This window comes from Arachis hypogaea, chromosome 4 (genome assembly GCF_003086295.3).
Source record: "Arachis hypogaea cultivar Tifrunner chromosome 4, arahy.Tifrunner.gnm2.J5K5, whole genome shotgun sequence".
Lineage (NCBI taxonomy): Eukaryota > Viridiplantae > Streptophyta > Magnoliopsida > Fabales > Fabaceae > Arachis > Arachis hypogaea.
In genome coordinates this window covers 121913929-121938399 of record NC_092039.1, presented here as the reverse complement: position 1 = coordinate 121938399, position 24471 = coordinate 121913929, and the positions used below count along the sequence as shown (strand labels likewise).

Below are 24471 nucleotides of genomic sequence, written 5' to 3'. Positions count from 1 at the left end.
ATGTGCAGAATCAACCTACTGCTTTTGCAAGAGGAAAAAATAAATGGGTGAAGTCTAGACCTTTCAAGCCCAGGTACTATGAGTCTCAGTTATAGAATATGAATCTTGCACAAGACGGAGGTAGTATATATATTCTAAAAAATGTGCCTATTCTCTCAAAGCCAATTTATTCTTGTTATAATCCTAACATGCAGTAGGTTCCTAATTATTCTCCTTGGCCAAATGGTCAAAATATTCTAAAATATTCTCCTTTTACAACTTTTGAACAGAAGGAGAATATACTTGAGTATGTTCCTTTGGATCCATACGAGGGACACGGAGTAGATTTTTCTCCTTTGCCAACCATGGCCAAGTCTGCAGAAATAGGCAATTCTTCTAACAAGGGAGAAAAGGATGAAGATTTAATTACTGATAATTTTGACACTGGTTTTGATGACAGCTTAGAAGCAATATTTGGTGTTAAGCAACCTATAGCTGTGGTGTCAATACTGCCTGAGGAGTATAGTCAAGTCCAGAAAGTAGAGTCATCAGAAGATGATTGTTATGATGTCTTCTCTGGAGGCGAATGCTTATTGCGAGATGACAATATGTGTGGTGGAGGATTATTTGAGAAGCCTACTGAAAATGACAAGGAGCATTTGCGTCCATTGCATATCAAGGCTCGTGTTGATGGAAGGATAGTTAATAAAATTTTAGTTGACGGGGGAGCTGCTGCCAATCTCATGCCTGAAAGAATGATGGGAAGGCTTGGAAAGACTAAAAATGATCTGATTAAAAGTAGCATTGGGGTAACAGATTTTAATGGAAAGACTTCTTCTGTTAGAGGTGTGGTTCTGCTGTCAATTGAGGTTGGTTCTGTCAATAGGCCAACTCTATTTGTGGTTGTTTCTTCTAAGGCTGGTTTTAACTTGCTTTTGGGACGTGATTGAATTCATGGAATGGGTGCTATTCCATCCACTCTACATCAAAAGTTAATTTTCTGGAACGAAGATGGAGGAGTGGAAGAAGTTCCTGCTGATAATAGTACATGTTACTATGATGAGATGCATGTGGAGTTCAGGATGTATAATCTTGGAGTCAAGTCACTGACAGTTGACACCAAGGCATTTAATCTTGAAAGTATTGATATGTGCAAAATAGATATGAATGGTTTTATTTTGGTTCCTAAGGCCGGGGCAGATACGGCCTCAAGAGAAATTTAGATAAGCTTGACGAGCCAATTGGCTCGGCTGTCAGCCTATATGGCAGACAGAGAAGGGTGCATTGACAGTGTACCTTATGATTGTAGATATGATTATAGTCCTTTAGATTTTGAAAAGAATAACACTGACACTGTAAAAAAGGTTGAGGTGCAGGATCCTCTGCAGGAAGTAGATATTGGTAACGGAGATTATCCTAGACCAACATATGTGAACAAGATGCTGCCGGATGATTTCAAAAAAAAAATGGTGGAGATTTTGAAGGAATATTGCGACTGTTTTGCATGGGATTATGTAGAGATGCCAGGATTGAGTCGTGAATTAGTAGAACATCAATTGCCATTGAATGCCAATGTTAAACCTGTCAAGCAGCCACTAAAGAGATTTGCTCCTGAAGTCGTGCAGAAGATTAAATAAGAGATTGAAAGACTTCTTAAAGCTAAGTTTATAAGAACAGCAAGGTATGTCAATTGGATTTCTAATAATGTTCTTGTCATGAAAAAGAATGAAAAATTAAGGGTTTGCATTGATTTTAGAGATTTAAAGTCTGCAACACCAAAAGATGAATATCCAATGCCTATAGCTGATATGTTGATAGATTCTACTGCTGGTCATGAAATGTTAAGTTTTATGGATGGATATTCAGGTTATAATCAAATATACATAGCTGAGGAAGATGTGTCAAAAACTGCACTTAAGTGTCCAGGTGCTTTAGGATTTTTTGAATGGGTTGTAATGCCATTTGGGCTCAAAAACGCTGGTGCAACTTATCAAAGAGCGATGAATAAAATTTTTCATGACTTTGTTAGAAATTTTATGGAAATTTATGTTGACGATGTGGTTGTCAAATTAAATGCTAAAAAAGAGCATTTAGAAAATTAAAAAAAAAAGCATTTGAAAGAATGATATAAAGCATAAATTGAAAATGAATCCCTTAAAATGTGCTTTTAGTGTGAGTGCAGGGAATTTTCTTGGTTTCTTGGTGCAGAAAAAAGAAATTGAAATGGACAAAAATAATCTCTCATTGACATTTGGGTATGTACTTCATAAATATAAAAGCCTAATTGACTTAGAAATTCTGTTGAGTCTATTAGCGCTTGGAGTCAAAACTATTAGAATGTTAGTGTGGAGATTTTATAGGATTAGAAATTTCATCAAATTTAATTGACACCTAGAGTTTAACATATGAAAGAAACGACTTCACGAAGTTAAGATTCTGTTACTTCTGAAGTTAGGAAAATTGTGTCAATTAAAACAATAAAAGTGTGTGTCAAAAATTCTTAATTGAAATATTAAAGGTCAAAACAAAGGTCAATTGATACACATTTAATGTGCCGAAATTAGAGCAGATATCATTTGATACGCTTAAAATTTTCATACAAAAAAATAGACCCCATTGACAGTTCAATTATTAATGTAAAAATTTTATAGACTTAGAAATTCTGTTAAGTCTATTACTAGTAGGCATTTAATCTGTCAAGCGGATGTGTCTAAAATGTCAATAAACAACTAAGTTTTCCCACTTTCAATCATTGTATATCTTCAAGTGAGAAATCTTAGGAGTATCTTGTTAGGCAAAAAATTATTTTTATAAGAAAATTATAAAAAGAAATAATTAGTTATTTAGTAATGTTCCTATATATAATATTTATATCTATTTTAAATTAAATTAGATCATTTGATAGTTGGTTATTTATTTAAATTTTGAAATTAACATCAAGCAAGAAGTGCGAGAACAGTTACAAGAAATTCAAAATTTTTGCAAGTGGTGTACAAATGGTAACTGTTAACTGATATTAGGCTAGTCTATAAATAGAGCTTTAAGAAAATATTGTAATCAGTTCAGTTCTTTTTGGAAAACACTTAGAAACCCAAAATGCTCTCAGCCCCTTGGCATCACATAGTAGAATTGGGAATCTTAAGTAATTTCTCAGAACTCAAAACACTTGTACTTTGCTTTCTTTCAGTTTTTATTAATAAAATTCCTCTATTTTTACGTCTTTTTCTCTTTTACGTTCATGTTTTTTCTTCATCTTCTTTTTAATTTTTGGTTTGTTTTAATTTTTGTGTTTTACTTTGCCTCTGGCACCTTGCATGTTTTCTTTTCATTTTTAATTTTACTTTCGAAACTACAATTGAGACATTGAGACACCCACAAAAAGAGTCGTTTCCGCTCCTTAAATTGAGATTGTGAAACAAAACTCGAAAATTGTTGATTTATTTGTTGTTAACAATGGAACAAAAATTTGAATAAAACAGTAGTATATATATTCCAAAAAATGTGCCTATTCCCTCAAAGCCAATTTATTCTTGTTATAATCCTAAGATGCAGCAGGTTCCTAATTATTCTCCTTGGCCAAATTGTCAAAATATTCTAAAACATTCTCCTTTTACAACTTTTGAGCAGAAAGAGAATATACTTGAGTATGTTCCTTTGGATCCATACAAGGAACACGGAGTAGATTTTCCTCCTTTGCCAACCATGGCCAAGTCTGCAGAAACAGAAAATTCTTCTAATCACCCTAAATGCAATAAAAATGTAAAGAAGAATCTTGTTGGGAAGAGGATAATGGTTGAAAACAAGAGAGAAAATGATGAAGATTTAATTACTGATAATTTTGACACCGGCTTTGATGACAGTTTAGAAGCAATATTTGGTGTTAAGCAACCTATAACTGTGGTGTCAATACTGCCTGAGGAGTATAGTCAAGTCCAGGAAGTAGAGTCATTAGAAGATGATTGTTATGATGTCTTCCTTGGAAGCGAATGCTTATTGCTAGATGACAATATGTGTGGTGGAGGATTATTTGAAAAGCCTACTGAAAATGATAAGGAACACTTGCGTCCACTGCATATTAAGGCTCGTGTTGATGGAAGGATAGTTAATAAGATTTTGGTTGACGGGGAAGCTGCTGTTAATCTCATGCCTGAAAGAATGATGGGAAGGCTTAGAAAGACTGAAAAAGATCTGATTAAAAGTAGCATTGGGGTAACAGATTTTAATGAAAGGACTTCTTCTGTTAGAGGTGTGGTTCTGCTGTCAATTGAAGTTGGTTCTGTCAATAGGCCGACTCTATTTGTTGTGGTTCCTTCAAAGGCTGGTTTTAACTTGCTTTTAGGACGTGACTGGATTCATGGAATAAGTGCTATTCCATCCACTTTACATCAAAAATTGATTTTCTGGAATGAAGATGGAGGAGTGGAAGAAATTTTTGCCTGAAATATTAGAAGAATTAAGTATAATCAAATCCTTGTGAACAGAAGAAGCCCACTATAGTAGATGAAATTGGGGAGAGTGAGAGGTACAGAGTTGAATAAAAAACTCATCACAAGAAGATAAGAGTACTGAGTGCTTTCACTTTTTGTTTAGCCAATTTAAAAATAAATAAATAAAATAACAAAGAAAAGAAAAAAGAGTACAATACTCTTATGTGCTTTTTAAGTAATGTCTCAAAATTTCATTCTTATCAACACTTATTGTTATCATTTATATATATTTAAAAATAATAAAAAAATAATAAAAAATAAAAAATAAATAAATAAACATACATTTGTATATACTTCTTTTATTATTATAAACAACAAAATTTTTCACTTTCAATCACTATATGACTTCAAGTGAAAATTTTGGGGGGCATTATGTTAGACAAAATATAATTTTTATAAGAAAATTATGAAAAGAAATAATTAGTTATTGGTAATGTTTTTATATATAATATTTATATCTATTTAAATTAAATTAGATCATTTGGCAGTTGGCTATCTATTTAATTTTTGAAATTCACAAGAAGTGCGGAAACAGTTATAAGGAATTCAAATTTTTCGCAAGTGGTGTACAAATGGTAACTGTTAGCTGACATTAGGTTAGTCTATAAATAAAGTTTTAGGAAAATATTGTAGGGAGTTCAGTTCTTCTTGGAAAACACTTAAAAACCCAAAACGCTCTGAGCCTCTTGGCATCACATAGTAAAATTGGGAATCTTAAGTAATTCCTCTTAATTTAAACACTTGTACTTTGCTTTCTTTCAGTTTTTTATTAATAAAATTTCTCTACTTAAGTAATTCCTCTGAATTTAAACACTTGTACTTTGCTTTCTTTCAGTTTTTTATTAATAAAATTTCTCTACTTTTACGTCTTCTTCTCTTTTACGTTCATGTTTCTTCTTTCATCTTCTTTTTAATTTTCTGATTGTTTCAATTTCTACAATTTACTTTGCCACCGACACCTTGCATTTATTTGTTTATTTATTACTTTTATTCCTTTTAATTTTATTTGACGTTACAATTGCGACATTAAGATATCCACATTTTCTTTTAAACATTAACAAAAATTTGAGTAAAATAATATAAAACACAGTTTTTTATATAGTTTAAAACAATTTTTTATATGTATATTCTATTTTGATTTTGTTATTGAATTGATTTACATTGAACTTTTTTAATTTCTTATGAAAGACGTGTTTGTGAATTATTTAAAAGCTTAGCTTTTCAGTTATGTTTTTGTTAAGAATATTTTTTTAAACTGATTATCCAAATTAGCTTTTAAAAATTTTAAAAGCGAATATTTTAGTTTTTAAAAAAAATTCATATACAAGAACATCTCAATATTTTACTTTTGACAGATAAATAAGACTTCCGTTTAATTTTCGATATAATAATTACTCAGATCAATTTTAGAAATTTTAAAAGTGAACATTTTAGTTATTCCTAAATCCTTGGTTAGCGTTTACTTTGATTAGCTTAGCGATTGAAATTCAAAGATTTATCATTTGAAAATAAGAATTTGCATCTTTTTTTATTACTTTTTATATAATTTAGGATATAACTTTAAATAATTAGTCTTTTTATTTATTAAGATATATGACTTAATATGCTAATAAGCATTGTTCAAAAATATTTATTATTATATTTATATAATTGTATAATTCCAATTTTAATTTTTACGTTTGAAAAGTTATACATAATTTTTATTAATTTATAATATTTTTATTATTTTAATAATTTTGTAGATAAATCATTTGTGTTGTCAATATGATTTAGTTAATTTTTTAACTAAATCACTAAATCTAATTTTCATAGTGTAAATATTATTCATTCAATATTCTTTAGAAAAATTATTTATTTTATCAATATTATTTAACTATTTTTTAAGTAGGTCACCGAATTCAGTTTTTATGGTACACTTAATATTTATATTTTTTTTACAAACATTATATAAATTAGTGTTTATGGTATATTAATTTAATATATAAGTATATAATGTTAATTTTTTACTATTAGAATATATAAATAATAATTAAATATACTAAGAAATAAGTCTTATTATTGTTTATAGTGGTTAGCTTAGCCATATAAATTTTAAAATTCACTCGTTCAAAGCAAGGATTTGTATAATTATTTATTATTTCATATATTTTTAGTTTTTTTGAGCTCATACGATCTCTAATTGTAATATATTTTTCACAAGTAGTTATTACGACTTTAGTTTTTAGTTATTCTTAAATCTTCGGTTAACGTTTACGGTGGTTAGCTTAGCAATAAAAACTCAAGGATTCACCATTTGAAATCAATAATTTGTATCATTTTTTATTACTTTCTATATAATTTAGGATATAACTATAAATAATTAGTCTTTTTATTTATTAGTATATATAATTTTATATACTAAGAAGCATCACTTAAAAATATTTAGTATTACATAGTTGTACAATTTAAATTTTAATTGTTCAGTTTAAAAAGTTATAGATAATTTTATTAATTTATAATATTTTTATTATATTAATAATTTTGTAGATAAATCATTTGTGTTGTTAATATGATTCAATTAATTTTTTTAACTAAATCACTAAATTCAATTTTCATAGTATAAATATTATTTGTATTTTTTTTCAAACATTATATACATTAGTATTTACGGTATATTAACTTAAAATATAAATATAAAATGTTAATTTTTTTTATCAATAGGGTATGTAATTAAAAATTAAATATAATAAGAAGCATGTCTTACTAGCAATAGCATTACGTAGCTTAACGATAAAATTTTTGTATTCATCAATTAAGAATAAGGGTTTGTATAATTCTTTTATTGCTTTGTATACGTATGTTTTTTCAACTTTATTATTTCTCACAAATTACGTCTTTAATTTTTAGTTATTTTGTGATAATTGTTTTTATTTTTTAATTAGCATTGTACTTTTAAATTATTATTATTAATTAGTTGTCAAGCATGAATTTTTTTCCTTATTTATTTAGTTTTATGTTAAACGATTAAAAATATATTTTCCTATTATTTTATATATTTTTAACTAATCTAACTCTTAGAATATTTAATAGTATTTGAACATTTTAACTCTTATCATCTGTTTTATATTTTGTTATCATTGAATATAATTGTTCTGGTGGTCAAAATCAATCTTTATTTTGATTTTCTATTAAAGCATTTGTCCCTTAAACTTTATTCTTTTTTATGTCATTTCTTAATTTATTCTAAATATCTTAACCAAGTATAGATATATTTATTATATATATATATATAAAATCTTTTTGACGAAATTTTTTTTCTTAATAATTAAAATGCATTATTTTCTGTTTATTTTTTGTTTTTTCATTTTGGATTATGATATCTATAATATTTTAGTTTTCGTTTAAATAAAAACTTGAAAATATTAGCTTTCCAGTTATGCTTTTAATTTTTTTTTTTAAATATTCCGATGGATGGCTTGTCTAAATATATTTTTTATTACTTAATTTATTAATGTCATTTTTTTATTTAAGAATTTTGACTTAATTTCAACCCATTATTTTTTCCATTTTTCTTTAGTTTTGCATTCTTCAGTTTATCATATTAGTCTTTACCTTTCCGTCAATAGTTGATAAAAAGTGTGACTATCTCCAACTATTTTACTTTATTTTTTGCAAATGATCAAAATGGTCTTAGCTTTATTTTTTTAAACATTAAATAATATTCATTAAAATAAATTATAGCTTTGAATTAGTATGTGATTTGAATTACAGGATTAAATTAGTATTTTTTAGACTGTTTGGTTAATGAATGAAAGTAAATAAGACATAAATATAAATACACAAATAGACGTAGATATAACTATAAACAATTTTTTTTATTTATTTAATAAATAATATACAATGCAATACACAAATCACAATTATATTAAAATGTTAATATTATTCTTCTCTTCCCATCATTATCACTATTCAATTTGTTATTTTTTTTAAGATTAGCGCAGTTCAAGCAACAAAACCTAGATATAGATTATTATTAAAAAAATTAAAAATAAAAATAAAAGAAAAGAGAAAAATTATGGAAGCAACTTCTACAAAGAAATGATGGTGGTGATGTCTTCTTTTTTAGAGAAAGACTAGATTTGTAAGAAGATGACATGAAAAATATTGTAAATAGCTTAAATACTGGAGGGGGGAGAAGGACGGAGGAAGAGAGAGTTGTCATGGGAGAGAAGCAAAAGACAGCAGTGAAGGAGAAGGGAACGGTTGGAGGAAGAAAGATAGATTTGGAAAATTCATAAAATATTAAACATAAAAAATTTTGGTCTCAACTTTCCAAAGGAATTTTTTTAATAATAAAATAAAAAAATTCATATACATGATTTTTGGAGTTTAATTTTTAAAATATAATTTTGGCATTTAAACAAGTTCACCGCACTCAAGAATTTTTTTAATTATAAATAAATAAAAAAATCATATTTAACAATGACAAATATTGTTATCGTCTCTAAAAATATATAGGTATACCGAAATAAGTCATATTTAACAAAAAAAATTTAATTATAAATTAAAAAAATAATTATTTTTCAAAAATAATCCACTTCAAATATATCATATTGAAAAGTTAACATATCAGATTAGAAAGTTAACAATAGTAACCATTATTATCATTTTCAGAGTACACAGAAAAAATACACAGCATAACAATCTTTGTTATTTTTGGGAAAGAATTTTTTTTAATTTATAATTAAAAAAATTCTTATTAAATATGGCTTATTCCGGTATACCTATATATTTTTCGAGACGATAACAATGGTTGTTATTGTTAAATATGACTTATTTTTTTAATTTATAATTAAAAAAATCCTTAAAAAAACTATACTTATTGTCAGTGTATTTTTTTGTATTCCTATGTACTATTTGTAGATCTATATATACTGTTTAGAGATAATGATAATAGATTAAAAACCCGGGATTAGGCAAACTCTATAAATTTTTTCCAGGCAAGTCTGAACTATATAAAAATTGACAAGTTCGCCTAATTTTTTCCAGGCAAGGCAAAGCTTGCTTCGTTTTTTCCAGAAGTTTTATATTTACAAGAAACACAAGACAGGAAGACCCTAACTTGTAGAAATGGAAGTCTGAATTAACTATTTCCCATTAGTATTGGCATGCTTATGGAAAGGCCAAAGATTTACCAGACGCTCGAGCACACTTTTCGAGAAATAGCCAGAGAATCCGGCAGGTGTTGTTGGCGGAGGAAAGTCTTCTGCAGGCATAGCAAATGGATGAATCATCATTTCCATCTTTTCAAATGTGAGGTATGATCCTATTTCTTGAAGCCTTTCAGGACCCATAATAGGCAGTGTGTGCTCCTGGTGCAACGAAGCAGCCTCACTATCGTTCTTCTGCTGACCATGCATGTAGCATGACACAAATTAGCAAGAGGAAAAGAAATTCAACGTTCAAAATCAGCAGCATATTCAATGGTATTTCTCATGAAAAGTTGTTAATAGACCTTATAATATGAACAAATCTAACTACTTCCAACAAGTGAATTAATTGCAAATTCCTACATGTTACTGGCAGCAAGTCAAAAAGCAATTATATTTGGTATTTTACTTGATTAAGGAAAATAATTAAACAGCTGACTTCGTCGAAGGTTCAAGCTAATGTAACACTACAATATTCTGAAGCCTAATGGATATTGAGCTGAATTTCAATTTCATACCAAGAAATGCAAAGTGAGTAGAACTAGAACCCCAGTTAGGATTTCTTGCGGAAAACTACATAAATTGGATATCATTACCTCCAACGGCGATAAATCAGCACCCCGGCTGAAGGTCAGCTCTATGCGGAACCTTTTTGGATCTTCTAGATCGACCTGCATTTAAAAGTCAAAAGTGGATCAACTACTTTCTTAATTAGACAGACAGGGTTTTCTCCAAGACCACCTTTTTGAACAAATGGAAAAAAGAATAAAGAAACCCGTATGATGTAGAACACTTGGGAACCCTATAACATGCTAAAGATGTTGATTGAGAAATGGCAAAAATAACTGACCTCTGTGTTCTCAAACATTCTCAGCACAATGTAACTCATGTAGTCCAGCTCCTTTGTTTTATATAGGCGGTCGAGAGCATTATGACAAACAAGGCTCTCTTCTTCTTGAAGAGATTCATCCAAATTACAATATCGAAGAACATTCATGAGAGAATGGATATGTGATTCCTGTCAAAAAAGGGGGAGGTGGAAATCATTTAAGAGAAACAAATGTCAACAATTTTTTTTAAAACTTTCTGTTTAATGCATCTTATTATACTTTAGTGTTCAATACAAGTTGACTAGTTAAATTTAAAATTTGTTTTCACGTATGAGGTCTGTGTAGATACAATACAATTAACCACTCCAAAGGACTTTCTGGTTATATTAACAGATTGGAAAATGAGATGTGATACTCACAGATGTGAAGTATAGGCGTGTTCGCACATGGCGTTCAGGAGTCTTCACATTTGCATACCTAATGGAAAATAAAAGATTATTAGAATACAACTTAAAAATTTACCAAATCAAATGAAGACCAGATACTTACTTTGGATCTAAACGATATTTGGTCTCCTTATCATCATCGTCGTCTTGATCCATTGATATATCACTGAAAGTGCTTGATTTTCTGGCCATTTCACCATTCTTATGATGTTTTGACTTGGCCTCTGTATCTTCCTTCTCAGTTTTCATCGCCGATGTATCATTGTCTTGGTTACTCTTTAATTCAGCAACACTGATAGCTTCCTCCCGAGTATTCCTCATATCAATTAAAATTTTACCCAATAATCGACGAGCAATCTGAGTTAAGACAGCGTAAACAATTGAAACAAGGTAATCAGGAGGCTACAGTTACAAGAACATAGGGGTAATGCATTGGATTACAGTACTGCATGTTCAATATGAAACTCCAATATAAAGATGTATAAATAGTTTTAATCTGTCGTACAGTTTATTATGTTTGGTTATTGCCTTATATGTAATATAGCTATTGCCCAAAAGGCCAAAATGATACTTTATTTTTCCTAAAAGTGAGCATGTTTTATGACTGTTCTTATCAAATGTAGAGTGTTATATAACTGAGCATCTAATGTCACATTGAAAACTGAGTTGCTGTATCCACAAGGCTTGTTTTGGTTGTTGCATGTTTATATATGTCTGTCATGAACTATCAACAGACGATGAATTATTCATGACATCTGTAAATCTCATGTTTATTATAGTCGGTCAAATCATCTATCACTGTTTAAGAATAGAATGTTAAATAACTGAATCAAAACTTTGGTATAGGCACCGCAGGGAAAATGTTCACATATATTTAACATGAGAAGAAATTTGCAAGATTCCTTAAAGCAGGAATTTACCTCTGAACCGATCTTCAGCTTCTGCTTTGGATTAATTCCATATTCATTTGGAATTACACCATCAGCAAGTGCCTGCAAATAAGATGTCAGAGCGATCAGGAAAGTTAACAGACTGAGTTCAAAGTTGATTAATATATGAACAACGGAGCAATATAAAATGTAAGGGCTTTATTTCTGCAGAGGAATACTTGACTCTTAAGTTTTTTAACATATAGAGTTTCTCCCAACGTTAAAAAGGCAAACACTGTACTCTGTTCTATGAAAAATTTTTGCTGAGTGAAAGTCACGCACTATGCTGCCTTTTACATGCAAGACTATCAGCGACGCTACCAGCATGCAATTTATACAAAAACCAGTGATATGTAAACATGAGCAGAGGTTACCCAAACATTATACTGCATACCTGAGCAACTCTAAATAGCTCGTCCAGTCCCTCTAGATTAAGATGCGCATTGTGCAATAGATCATATCTGCAATGTGGAAGCCAGCATTAACTTCTTAGAGAATAAATGAATCTATATAATTTATGATATTGCCAATTTTTCATTTTAAATTCATATTTGACTCCTATGCATATTTGATGTGCACACTTATAAAATAGGGTTGGAATTGCTTGTCCAATGATAAATTAACAGTCAACAATTAAATCAGCCTCAACAAGCTGTAGGAGGGTCTTCTAAAGGTTGCAGTCTAATCACAACTCAGAGATCAAAATATACACACAAAAACTTGAAACACAAACATAAAACTGGATGGACGATCACTAGAACAGATCAGACATGAAAAACAGAACAGTTGGGATTGGAAGAAGGAAAGTGACAGAGAGGAACAAAAAAGAACAGGAAAAAAAATAAGGAAGCCTATGGTTTATGATAACCATCACATTGAAAATAATATTATGGCCAATGAGAACCCTTTACATTATAGAAAATAGTTCAGATGAAGGGGTGAATGAAACAGAAAATTAAACTACAGATATAACATTTTTACAGCCATCAGGAGAGGAAAGACTCTGCATTTCATGATCTTTAACAAGATCTCCATAATTGTTACCATAAAACGAAAAGAAACAAAACAAAACAAAAACTCCATAATTGTTTTCTGCATAAAGATATGTAGCGATTGAAAAGATCAATCGAGTTATAATACAAACATAAGATGAGATAACTTACTTGCATGAATCATAGACATCAGGAATTTGGGTGATGTCAAAGCGCCTGTGCAATTAACAGGCCATTAGTGTACAACATTCAACATAAGGCAAAACAGTTCAACTAGGGAAACAACATTTTTTAGCCAATAAACTATAAGTACACAGAAGAGACCAATACACCGTACACGTAATGCATACAAAATTCATGATAGTTTTGAGAGTGAAATCATCACTGGAAAATGCTAAATCGAAACAAATAATAGCATTTAAAAGCATTTTAATTAGAATAAAGGAATTTATATATTCTTAAAACCTGAAGCATGTTTTTGCTTGTTTAACATATAAAGCAAACCATATTACTATCATTAAGAGACAAAAATTGGATTGGATGAGATGGGTTAACGGGAACAATTCCACCTATAGATTAAGGAAAGATAAAAACAGCATCCATATCACATTACAGAGGTAGGAAATGATTTTCACTCCACAAATAACTTTATCGTTTGAAGCATCTGGTTGCCTTTAGTCATTATCATTGAATGCATGTAATTAAACCAGTCAAATGTACCATTATCGGTACTTGCAAAAAAATTTTGCATTTCTAAATATATAGAAAAAAAAAAGTACAGAAAACATTAAACCAAAAAAATTCTAAGCACTTACTCCTTCCGTTCATTGTACAAGTCTCTTTCAAGTTTTTTCCACCGAGCATACATTAATAGAAACCCTTCACTACCGCATGGTAATCCAGCTGCTATACGATCAACATCAATATTTGTCTTCCCAAGTGCTTTTGCTTGGTCATAAGGAGGAATTACATCGTACGAGCCTGCTTCTGTAAGTTTCTCATCTTCATCCTTAGCAAGTAGTCGTACTTGCTCAGTAACCTTCTTAGTCAATTCTACCTATTGAAGACAGATGCCGGGGAAATCAAGAAACTAAAAATGGCTGCATTTCGTAAGAAAAGTTTCACGTTCTATAAACAGCAAACAAAAAAGGAAGGAAAAAAAAAGAAAGACGTTAAGGACAATGAAATATAACAAATATTACCAACTTGGGAAGTAATTCTGAAGCATTGGGTGGCAATCCAGCTCCATCAGCCATCCAGGGAAATTCAGGTGATCCGTTGCTATGAATGGCCTTCGAACTAGAAGTAATGATTTCATTCAGACGGGCCTACCAAATATCCAATCATGATAATATGTGAAATAAAATGTATTAGTATAATAGAGTTCCTGATATTCTGTCATACCCAAATCTTAACTCGAATTTGTTAGTTATGGAGTATATGAGCAAATGTATGAATTATGAACTGTACAGTTACCCTAATCCTCAACCTATAAAAAATTTAAAAGGATAAATCAATGATCCATCTGTCATTCACATCATATGCATACCACACAATATAGGAAACAAAACACTGCAGTCTGCTCCAAATGTCATTCCACTACATCTAAAAACGTATCATCTCCTTCAACAAATTCTACTGGCTATTGAAGAAAAAGGACTAGGCCAGTCTCAGTATTGGTTGCTAATGGTTAGAGCCCAGTGCTACTACTTTTCTCTTCCTCGCACATCATACAGGAAATAACTTATAATGACCTTCCCCCCCAATAACTTCCTGGATTTATCCGTACTCATTTGGCCTAATTATTATCATTTCAGTACTATTCCTTTACAAGTTGTCTATAGATTTTGTTTTTTGGAAGCTCGATTGTTCTTGATTGAGGGTTATGCCAGTAAGATATATATATATATATAAACAAAAAAACAAAAAAAAACAAACATCGCAATGCCTGTAAGCGTCATAAAAGATAGAAGAACAAAATAAATCACTGTATTACAAACCTTGGCTTCTTTCATTTCAATACTAGCATTGTCAAGCCCATCCAGCATGGAAGAGTCCTTGCTAACAAGGGAAACCTTTAAGATAACCATTTCAGTTAAATATATCCGACACAGAAAACTGTTCCACTGTTCTCTTTAAGGCTTTTTAAAAGAAAAAATGAAATAAAAAACAAACCAGGATTGGTGTTAGCTGTCCTTCTAGATCAAGAAGACCTTTTGCAAAAGCGGCTGCAGACATCTGTTAACACAGATCCAGTACATAATTAACTCAAATTGTAGTATTGTAAGACGAATTATGCAAGTTAGCAACCACATAGAGACATCAAACATGAATAACAAGTGAAGAAGCTGCTCTTAAACGACTTAAGCATACTTTGGACTGGGGAAAGATGACTGCATCATTACCCATACCTGTACACGACCTTCATCAGAGCTATAAATCTTAAGATCATGGCGATACGTACTATGGAGGCGTAGCAGCCCTGTACCTTCTCCTGCCAATTTGAATTAAAAAATAAAATAAATAAATGAAAAACTTGATTTGCCTATTATACATGGTCCAGTCTATTGTGATAGACTCATAATGTCACAAGAAGAATGAAAGACCATGTTTGAAACATATTAACCTAAGTAAACCTTAGAAGCACCGATAGACCATTTGTTCCAATATAACAATTTTATTTGTGTGTGATATGCACATTTACAATCAATAGCTACAATTATTAGAGTATAAATTCCAGTATAATTACCGAGTGGCAATATAATTTACCTGGATACATATTATTTCGAAAATATCTTCCTAGTTCTTCAGCCTGCAAAGAGGGCAAAAGTAAGAATAGATAATCAAGAAAACTTCATGGAAGATTAAACATGTCACATTTTTTGTAAATAATAGTGCTCCATTCAAACTTGAATGAGATTCTTTTGTTTTATTAATCTGAACCTGCTTTCTTCCAGCATGTGTAAGAACACCGCCATATTTAAGAACCATTAGAGCTTCAACTGGTCGTTCTTCTTCACCTTCACCATTTCCTTTTGTGACTTTGACCCACTTTAGTGGCTTTAACTGAACTTTCCTATATATCCCAGAGAAATGTCCTCCCTGATATTGAGGAGCAAAACAAGAGGTGGGCAAATTTAGTATATGAAATAAGACATTTTGGTTAACAACAAGAAGAAACCAAGATCACAACTGCAGTTATTCATGCTCTCAGAGTAGATTCAAGAGCATTATCTTTTTCCAGTGTTAGCAGTATGTTTGACACATCATAGCCAACAGAAGAGATCCCATATCATAAGCAACAAACTAAAATCATTCCATTTTCTCTGGGTCAACACACAGCGATATAATTTTGCAGATCATTAGCTCATGCAGGCAAGTGTTTATAGATCTCCATACCATATTCCTTGTGTACATCAATCATTAGCACAGCTAGGAAATTTACCAATGGTTCCCCATACTTATATGTGCAACTTAAATCAACAGCGCACAGGGATGGCTAGGGATTAGAAAGGATTACAAGGAAGTAGAGCAATGTATAAAAATTCATGCCGAACTAACTTCAATAAAAATCTCCCAAACTCAATCAATAGGAGGTACAAGTCAATGCAGCGTAGAATGAAAAGCTAAATTTAGGCTCAACAAAATTTGAAATTTAATTTTCAAGAATATAAATTTCAAATATTAGTCACTAGCAAAACTCAAGTTAGTTAACAACCTCCTCAAGAACTGCTTTAACTTGACGGAGCTTTTCAGCATGCTCAACTTCAGCCTCACTATCACTTTCCCGATCAGGCCTGAATGATAGTAACAGCCATAGTTATTTAAAAGTTAAAACCCTTGGTTATCTAAAATAATAAGCATATACTGTTTATAAACCTAGAGTCTACAACTAATAAATTCCAAATAGAAATGACAAAGCACACATTCAACAAAAAAGAATTGGCCTGACAACTTTACTACTTTAGCAAGGTAAACTTTAGGAATCTGGGAATTTTTTCCTTGGGATGCAAAATGAAAAAGGAAATGAAGCTATCATCCCTTGTGAAGGAAACAAGAAAATCAATAAAAGCAAGTGAGTTTTATTTAAAACAAGCTATTCCAGTCCTTTTTTCATATTGAGGCCAATGGCACTTCCTATACAACATAAGGCAAATAACTACTTCCCCTAGCTGTCATGCATGTGTGCGAGAATGGTTTATACTGATATTTGATTAATTTTTGGTGTGAATGTGATATGGAGGTGCATGTCAATCAATGCTTAGGCCTATGCATGTGAGTACCTAACGCGAGGCACAAGAATGCGTGTGGCATCTAATAGATCTTGCAGCTGAACGGCACTTTTAAGTTTGGTCTGCAAACAAATACCATTAGATTGAAACAAAATTGATCACTTTCCCTCAATTAGAAAAACATTACAAAAGTATCAGAAAATAGTATTACTTCAGCTCTAGGTCGGCCTCCATTGTATTTCAACATCAAGTTCAGCAGCCTTTCCTCGGTAACTTTTAGCTTCACCTTCTGTTTAGGGGTTCTATCACCACTGCCAAGGGGCCAAAAGAGTACATAACAATACATGTGGTGCTTAACTAATTTAATAAAGGAGGGCGGAGGGTGTTAGAACATACTGGCGAATAACAGCAATTACACAACGTAATTCTTCAGATTGTCCAAAAGTCCCAATAATACCACTTCCCTGACGAGTAAGTCCCTCCGTCGGTTGGACCGGTTCATTTACTTTCCATGGCAAGGTTGGTGGAATTGCTGAAGAAAGATGAGGTGCTTTTGCATCTAAGAACATCTTTCGCAGAACACAGGCAGCATCATCATAATACCTTAATAAGCAACAAATGGAAACCGTATGATTGAAACAAGCAGTGCATGCTATTTTGAATATTGAAAGAAAAAATAGTTCGGCACGAAATTGACATAGCTTTCATAATTGGTAATGTTTTCCTTATTTATAAGCATCTCATTTAACCAATGATTTCCATCAAACCCAAATTGACGAGAATTTTGCTTCATTGAAGCAATTCTACCATGTAGCAACTAAAGCATGAACAAGGCAAGTAATGCTATATCTAGTTAGAAAGAGTATTTATTTCATCTATGTAATAGCATGCCATCCATAGGGAAACTTCATTTTTCAAATAGCATCACAACCAGTCTATATCTTCAATAAAATTCCCAGCTCGGATATATAGTTCTTAGAGGAAAAGAGCTGGGCTACGATTTTCTGATTACTAGAAGCAAGTGAAAAGCTATTGGGAAAATTGAACCTTGCTCCCATATTACAAGAATAATTGCGAAAAATCTAATTACGGACCCATACTTGTATGAGTTTTTAACGAAGCTCCATCCATTGACATCACAAACATAAGAGCGTCCCTCACATCTCAAGAGGTCAAACCCGCAAACCTACAAGCAACAAGAATAATTTACAGCAGCAAACAAGGAGAAACAGACAAAAAAATATTTTCTTTTAAGCACAAAGACAGTCATTTCTTAAAACATTTGGATCTAGAACTTTTTTAGCTCATCAATAGTCGCCAAAAGAATTTAGAGGATATTTTTCAAGCTATTGATCAAACTTTCAACCAGAAAACAAATTAACTGCAAAATTGAAGAATTATAAAACACATATAACCATACAACCATATGCAACATTTACTAGCAGCTCTAGGATACAAAAAATCAAAGCTTGAATACAATCAATACTTGCTAGGACCAACAATTCTACGAACTTTACCATCTAGAAACCAGAAATCCAATTCCAGTGAAAATTTCAGAAAAGAACCATACATGACAAGAACCACTTCCTCATTTTTAATGGTATGTTGCCACATTAAAAGAACATACCGCTTGCCTGAATGCAATGCAAACCTCTCTTGCCATTTGTTTCTCAGTAGGGGTTAATAACACTGGATACCTGACCTGCCAAGTGTAATAATAGACATAATTTAACAGCCTCTCATTGCAGTGTATATGTTTGTTTCTTTTATTTATCAACCCAAATCCTATAACTAGGAAATCTTAATGTTCAGAAAATAAAAAATATTATACATAACCTACAAAAAACAAGCAATTTAGGTAACCTTAAAATACGCATTAAGACTAAACAAGAGGTTGTCACACTTTGAAAGAGATGTGATGAAAGGATGTAGTAGAATACATAACATGCAGGAAGACAAGTTAAAAGAACAGAGCAATGAAAGAATAAACAAGAAAAAACAATAAAATGCATTCAATGTATCTACTCTAGAACATGATATAAGGGCTGCAATGCTGCAGAGAGGAGTTACAAACCTAATATGAAAGTAACATCCAAGAAATAACAAATGAGAATGGCTTTGCATTTTCAATTAACCAAAAACATGAAATATGTAGGAATTACTAACCTTCTAACCTATTTATCTTAATTAGGGTTTACTCCTGTCTCAACTATATGTGTCATAGGGTTATAACATCAAGAAAGTATAGGATTCAATATCATATGTATCATCTTCTTGGCACTGGGTTTACACGTTGGGACCAATTGTGTTATTCCATAACATTACCACAAGGTACCCAACATGGACAGATCCACACTGCTTCGAAAGGAAAGATTAAACTATCTGGATTGACAAGCAACAAACCAGCGAAGACTCCAAGTTATAGCAAAATCATAAAAACACAACAAATAGCTGGAAGAGGAGAGTAAGATGTTTAGCATGCTACTTACTTCCTTCCCATCAGGATTTCTCATAACGACACCATCAACAACTGGAGACTTCCTGGCTTCAGCATGAGCATACTCAGGGCCTACTGTATACACCTACAATCAATCATCAAAATTCTTGAAAGCCATAAGAATATAGACAAACACATGTCATAAACATCAAAATATGTTAATTTTCTTAAGAAAAAGGAAAACTAAAGCACTTCAAACCTTAACATCTGTCCCTCCAGTTGGCATGAATTCCTCATAAATATAGGAGCCTTCACGCCTCACTCTTCTCACCTCCGGCTGGAACTCACTAGAACGGTTGCCAACCTTAGATCATAGTATACCAGAAAAACAGAAACTAAGATGAGTAATATATTCAATCAAAAGGACATAAAAGTGGGTCGGATAAAGATAGACATAGGTATAAGAAGACCCAAGTAAACTTCAGAAAATTATTATCAGAGATATAAATATAAAACACAGATATGATTTATTATACAAATGGCAGAGGTGGCAGTTTCAACATGTCCCTTGGAAAAAGAATGTCTTATACAATTATTTAATGTTTCTTAACTGGGAAGAGTAGCATCTCAGCGTAAAGCTTACCTTCCGAAATAATTTCTTCATGCCTCCACCAGCTGAACTGGGATAGTATATCATTATACTATGATTATCACCTTAACAAAAACAAGAGCGTTATAAAATTCAAGAAAAATTGTTTGCAACTTGTATATCAAGGAAAACAAACAGTAAGAGAGGACATTATGAGAACTGGGAAGCTTCATTACTTATCAGGAAGATTAATACTAATTAATTTTGCTTTTTTGATAAAAGAAAAAGATTAATACAATACCATTAGAAAGAACAGTCACAATAATAACAATAGCATTGTAAAAGCATTATTGAGAATATAACTTCCACGATTTCCAAATATACGGCACAAAAAGAAGAGTGGATTAGATAAACAGGCAATACATCATTAAATTTCAACTTCTGTGATCAGGTAACAGATTTTTATCCAGCCGCAACCAATTGAAAATATGGTACAACTAATGATGGTTTTATTTTATTTTATTTTTAAACAAAAAGGTTAAACCATAGAACACATTTATGTAAAGTCTGCGATTTTGGAAAAACATGAATAGTGAAGAATGAACAGTTTCAATTAATGGCTCACCATCAATAGGCTTCTCCACAAATGGCTTCCAAAATCGCATGCCATGAACTTCAACAAAATCCTCTTCCTCAACAAAGTAATCCAACTCTTGGTATGGCACTTCCCTATTAACAAGGGCATATCTTGGAACAGGGATTCCAAACATTTCAAGACGCTTGAACCAAAAGTTGAACATATTAATATCATCATAAAAAAAAGAAACATAAATAATAAAGTTCTTTACTGTTGCACTGTAAATAACACAGTAACCAGACTCAAATTCCTTTTTTTTTTTCCTTCTTTTTTGTTTCCCTTTTCTTTATATACATCTTCAATGATAGATTTTGGAACAAACAACTTCTGCGGTATAAAATAAAGTACGTACTAACATCTTTTTTTCCCAAAGGGAATTTCCCTCTCATAAGTTCAGAGACTACAATTCCCTGCGATAGTGTTTTCTATTGTTTGTTTTCATGCTCACAAAAAGGATCTCTTATCTTCTCATTTTCTTATGACTATCATCTTCATAAAATTCCTCCCTAAGCAAAAAGGAAAAAAAAAAAAAGGCCAATGTCCACTCAGGCTCTTGGTGAACAAGTCAAAGAGTACAGCTTGTATATTTCAGAACCAATTTTCCTAAAAAAGCAATTCATAGGCCAATTTCACTTGTGCCAAGATTCAAATATTGCAAGTTTAATAGAAACATTATAAAAACAACAATCCCTGCCCAGTGCATGATTCGAAGGGGGGGGGGGGGGAATAAATCAAACATATAGCTAAGTGATGTATATCTCTGGATTTTGATTGAACCAGCAAGAGCTATCAGCTCAAATCCAGTCATCCAGATAGCACATACCAAGATGTTCAAAGCTTACAGGAAATGAAGCTTCTTATATTTATTTTTTTTAATGTAAATCCAAGAAGGCTCAATATACATACTTGGAAATCTCATGGAACTTGAAAATAAAGCGAAAAGTACATAACTAGAAGAAATTAAGTAACTAATCCCTCCTACCTCGTATACTTTTCTTCGATCATGAAGAAGGTGTTGGGGCTCCAGTTCATTTACTAGAAAAGGTCTGGATCACAATGCACAAGTAGTTTTAAATCTGTAAACATTCTCCACCAACATTTGAAAAGAATAAAGAAAAAGGAGAATAACAAGAGAAAAAAAAATAGATTGATATGAAAAAGATTATTATACTGTGTGTGTACATCTTCAAGTTAGTAACCAATGTCTGAGAAGAAAACGATACAGCAATCTTATAACTATAACCAAACATGCAACAGAGAATAAGACAAGAAATTGATAAAGAATTTCATAATCTACTGTGCTTATGCCCATGAAAAAAAAAAGTGAAAAAAAAATAATATGCGAAGCAACATGGACTAATTACTCAAGACTAAAAAATATATTTGGTAAATAAACAAGCTTACTTTCTTAAAGCAGCATACGCCTCTGCCTTTTCGAGGGGATATCCAGAGGAATGGAAAGCAATCAAACAATCACATATTGGCCAACTGAAATAAGTCAAACAACGCAATATTTAAACTTAGTATGCAATCAGTGCAACTCAAAAAACAACAAATATTTCAGCAATAACTCACATGTCCCAAGTACAAATATGATTCACACATTGAAAAACATTTTTTTAGGGAGTAGGGTGTCGATGACAATGCATTCTTTTCTTGATCTTTATTCCCTCCAATAGTATATACACAGCAAAAATGAAATGTAAAGGTATTTAATGAAAGTGCATTCACTTCCAAATTGGCCTCCGCCAATGGAAAGGAATCTCATAAAAATAATAGTTTAAATGATAACTCCATATACTTTTCTTGATAGCCTTCCCTTTACTTTCTACTGTATTCCCTGATATACATATGTCTTCTAATATTCTTTCTTTTCTTCTTTTTTGTCCCCCTATTTCCATCCTTAGGATTATCATCATTCAACATGGTTAGCATTTTCTTGTGCTCCATCCATGCATACAACTATTAAATCTTGTTAAAATCAGCCATAAATGCAGCATTAGGAAACATCAAGGACAAAATCCCTTCAATTAATTTTTTTCCTCCTCGGCATGACAGTTAGACATTTCCTGTACTTGAAAGATATTTCATGCCAATGCCTATGTATATGTGTCCTGAAATAAGTTAAAATAACCAAGTGTCTACTGACAGATCACGAGCATCACAAAAAGAAATTGATTCCATATATTCATTGATTATTCAATGTACCGAAAAGATAAAAAAAAAGTGACTTATACTCTGTGCAAAGGACGGCAAATCGTCCAATCACTATTTAGTTCTTCATACTGTAGATTCTAAAAACAAATCTAATTTGCGGTGTCAGTTATACCTCTCTATTGGATCTTCGAGGATGACCTTGTCTCCAAAATATATGACCTACGAATAATAAAAATAACAAAGTGAAAATAATAATAATTATAATAAAACAGAGACAGCAAAACAAATATAAGAGAAAATACAAAAAAAAGGGAGAAAACACAAAAATGACGGCGAAAAATGAAGGAAAAGGAAAACACGGAGCACATTAACATGAACTCAGCTACTACCAGCAGATTCATGAACATTTCAAATCGAAATCAATGAGGATAACGCGACGTGAAGAAACGAAACATTTCAGTGATTCAACTACCTCAAATTCACCAAAGGCTCGTAACCTCTGAAGAATCTGCTCCATAGGCGCAGAGAAAACCTGCAATAGAAGAACAAAGCCGGAATCATTACATAGACTGGAGTCTCGTAGGTACTGAAGAAGAGTGGATCCAGCGTGAAAAAGAGAGAGTGAACCTCTGAGTCACATTTCACCTTCTTTTCCATCACGCAGACTCCAATCGTGATCTTCTTCTGCGGAACAACTACTTCATCGTCCTTCTCATCTGCCAACGCCATCGTCACCACTGCAAAACTCCGAAGAATAAGTAGAAGCAGCAGCAGCTACTACTCGCAGCGGTTCAGTGACGGTTACAACCTTGACTCTACGGCGAAACCGTTAGAACTAACGAGATCGACGTCGTTACCGTTGAAGCTGCTTCGAGAGAGAGAGAGAGAGAGAGAGAGAGAGAGAGAGAGAGAGGAGAGAAATGCGTAACAGATATTAGAGAACGTGAGAAACGGAGAGAAGCTCACGAGAACGATGTGAGAGAGAAGCAAAAGAAGAAGAAAAAATTGCGAAAAGTATTTAGCCGACTTGGATTGTGTTATTTATAGGTGAGTGAATTATGGAGAGAAGAAGATAAGCGGGTAAGTAGGTAACCGAAGCTAGCAGTCACAGCTCACAGGAAATGAAAATCATATTCATAATTAATGTGATAATTATTGCAACAATTATGTATACCAAAATAGTCAACAAAAATTAGTTATTACTAAAAAATATATATTAAAATATTAAATATATATTAAAATAAATTAAATAATATATATATTTATATACAATTACATAATAATTGATTTTGATATATAAATAATATTTTTTTATTATAAGTTATATAATAATTTAATTATATTTATTTGTAAATAAATATATGTGTAAAATTATTCATACTCTAATCCATTAAAATTAAATTGATTATATTATTGTAATTAGTGATATATTAATTGCATTGTATAATTACTTTAATTTGATTCGTTTACCATATATTGTATCTTTTATAAATGATAAATATATTTGACTATTTTTGTTATATTTTTACAGTTAAAGTGATGATATTTTCTGTCTTCTTGGATATTT

At 31.5% G+C, this 24471-nt stretch overlaps 1 protein-coding gene across 7 annotated transcripts; it reads right to left on the bottom strand.

The window, feature by feature from the left end:
- Nucleotides 1-9382: 9382 nt before the first annotated feature.
- Nucleotides 9383-24046, bottom strand: LOC112797725 (inositol hexakisphosphate and diphosphoinositol-pentakisphosphate kinase VIP2). 7 transcript variants are annotated; one of them, XM_025840804.3, is made up of 30 exons: nucleotides 23550-24046; nucleotides 23377-23436; nucleotides 23077-23123; nucleotides 22152-22235; nucleotides 21730-21793; nucleotides 20736-20889; nucleotides 20165-20235; nucleotides 19781-19885; nucleotides 19574-19666; nucleotides 18712-18786; nucleotides 18185-18270; nucleotides 17481-17687; nucleotides 17296-17395; nucleotides 17136-17206; nucleotides 16571-16649; nucleotides 15796-15954; nucleotides 15622-15664; nucleotides 15264-15346; nucleotides 15028-15090; nucleotides 14853-14927; nucleotides 14055-14180; nucleotides 13668-13909; nucleotides 13024-13068; nucleotides 12255-12321; nucleotides 11852-11923; nucleotides 11035-11288; nucleotides 10905-10962; nucleotides 10506-10673; nucleotides 10252-10326; nucleotides 9383-9850 (listed from the first exon to the last, which is right to left on the bottom strand). In XM_025840804.3, the coding sequence occupies exons 1-30, from the start codon at nucleotides 23631-23633 to the stop codon at nucleotides 9593-9595; spliced, it is 3168 nt and encodes a 1055-aa protein (XP_025696589.1). In that variant the 5' UTR covers nucleotides 23634-24046; the 3' UTR covers nucleotides 9383-9592. The 7 variants fall into 7 exon arrangements, with proteins under 7 accessions (XP_025696589.1, XP_025696588.1, XP_025696586.1 ...); XM_025840803.3 differs by having other exon boundaries at nucleotides 9383-9853; nucleotides 23550-23957; XM_025840801.3 differs by having other exon boundaries at nucleotides 23532-23938.
- Nucleotides 24047-24471: the final 425 nt, after the last annotated feature.

Coding starts and splice junctions, on each gene's coding strand:
- LOC112797725 (XM_025840800.3), bottom strand. CDS start 23,633: ATGGCGTTGGCAGATGAGAAGGACGATGAAGTAGTTGTTCCGCAGAAG. Junction 17,207..17,295: donor GAGGCCGACCTAGAGCTGAA/GTAATACTATTT, acceptor ATTTGTTTGCAG/ACCAAACTTAAAAGTGCCGT. Junction 15,091..15,263: donor CTGATGAAGGTCGTGTACAG/GTATGGGTAATG, acceptor CTGTGTTAACAG/ATGTCTGCAGCCGCTTTTGC.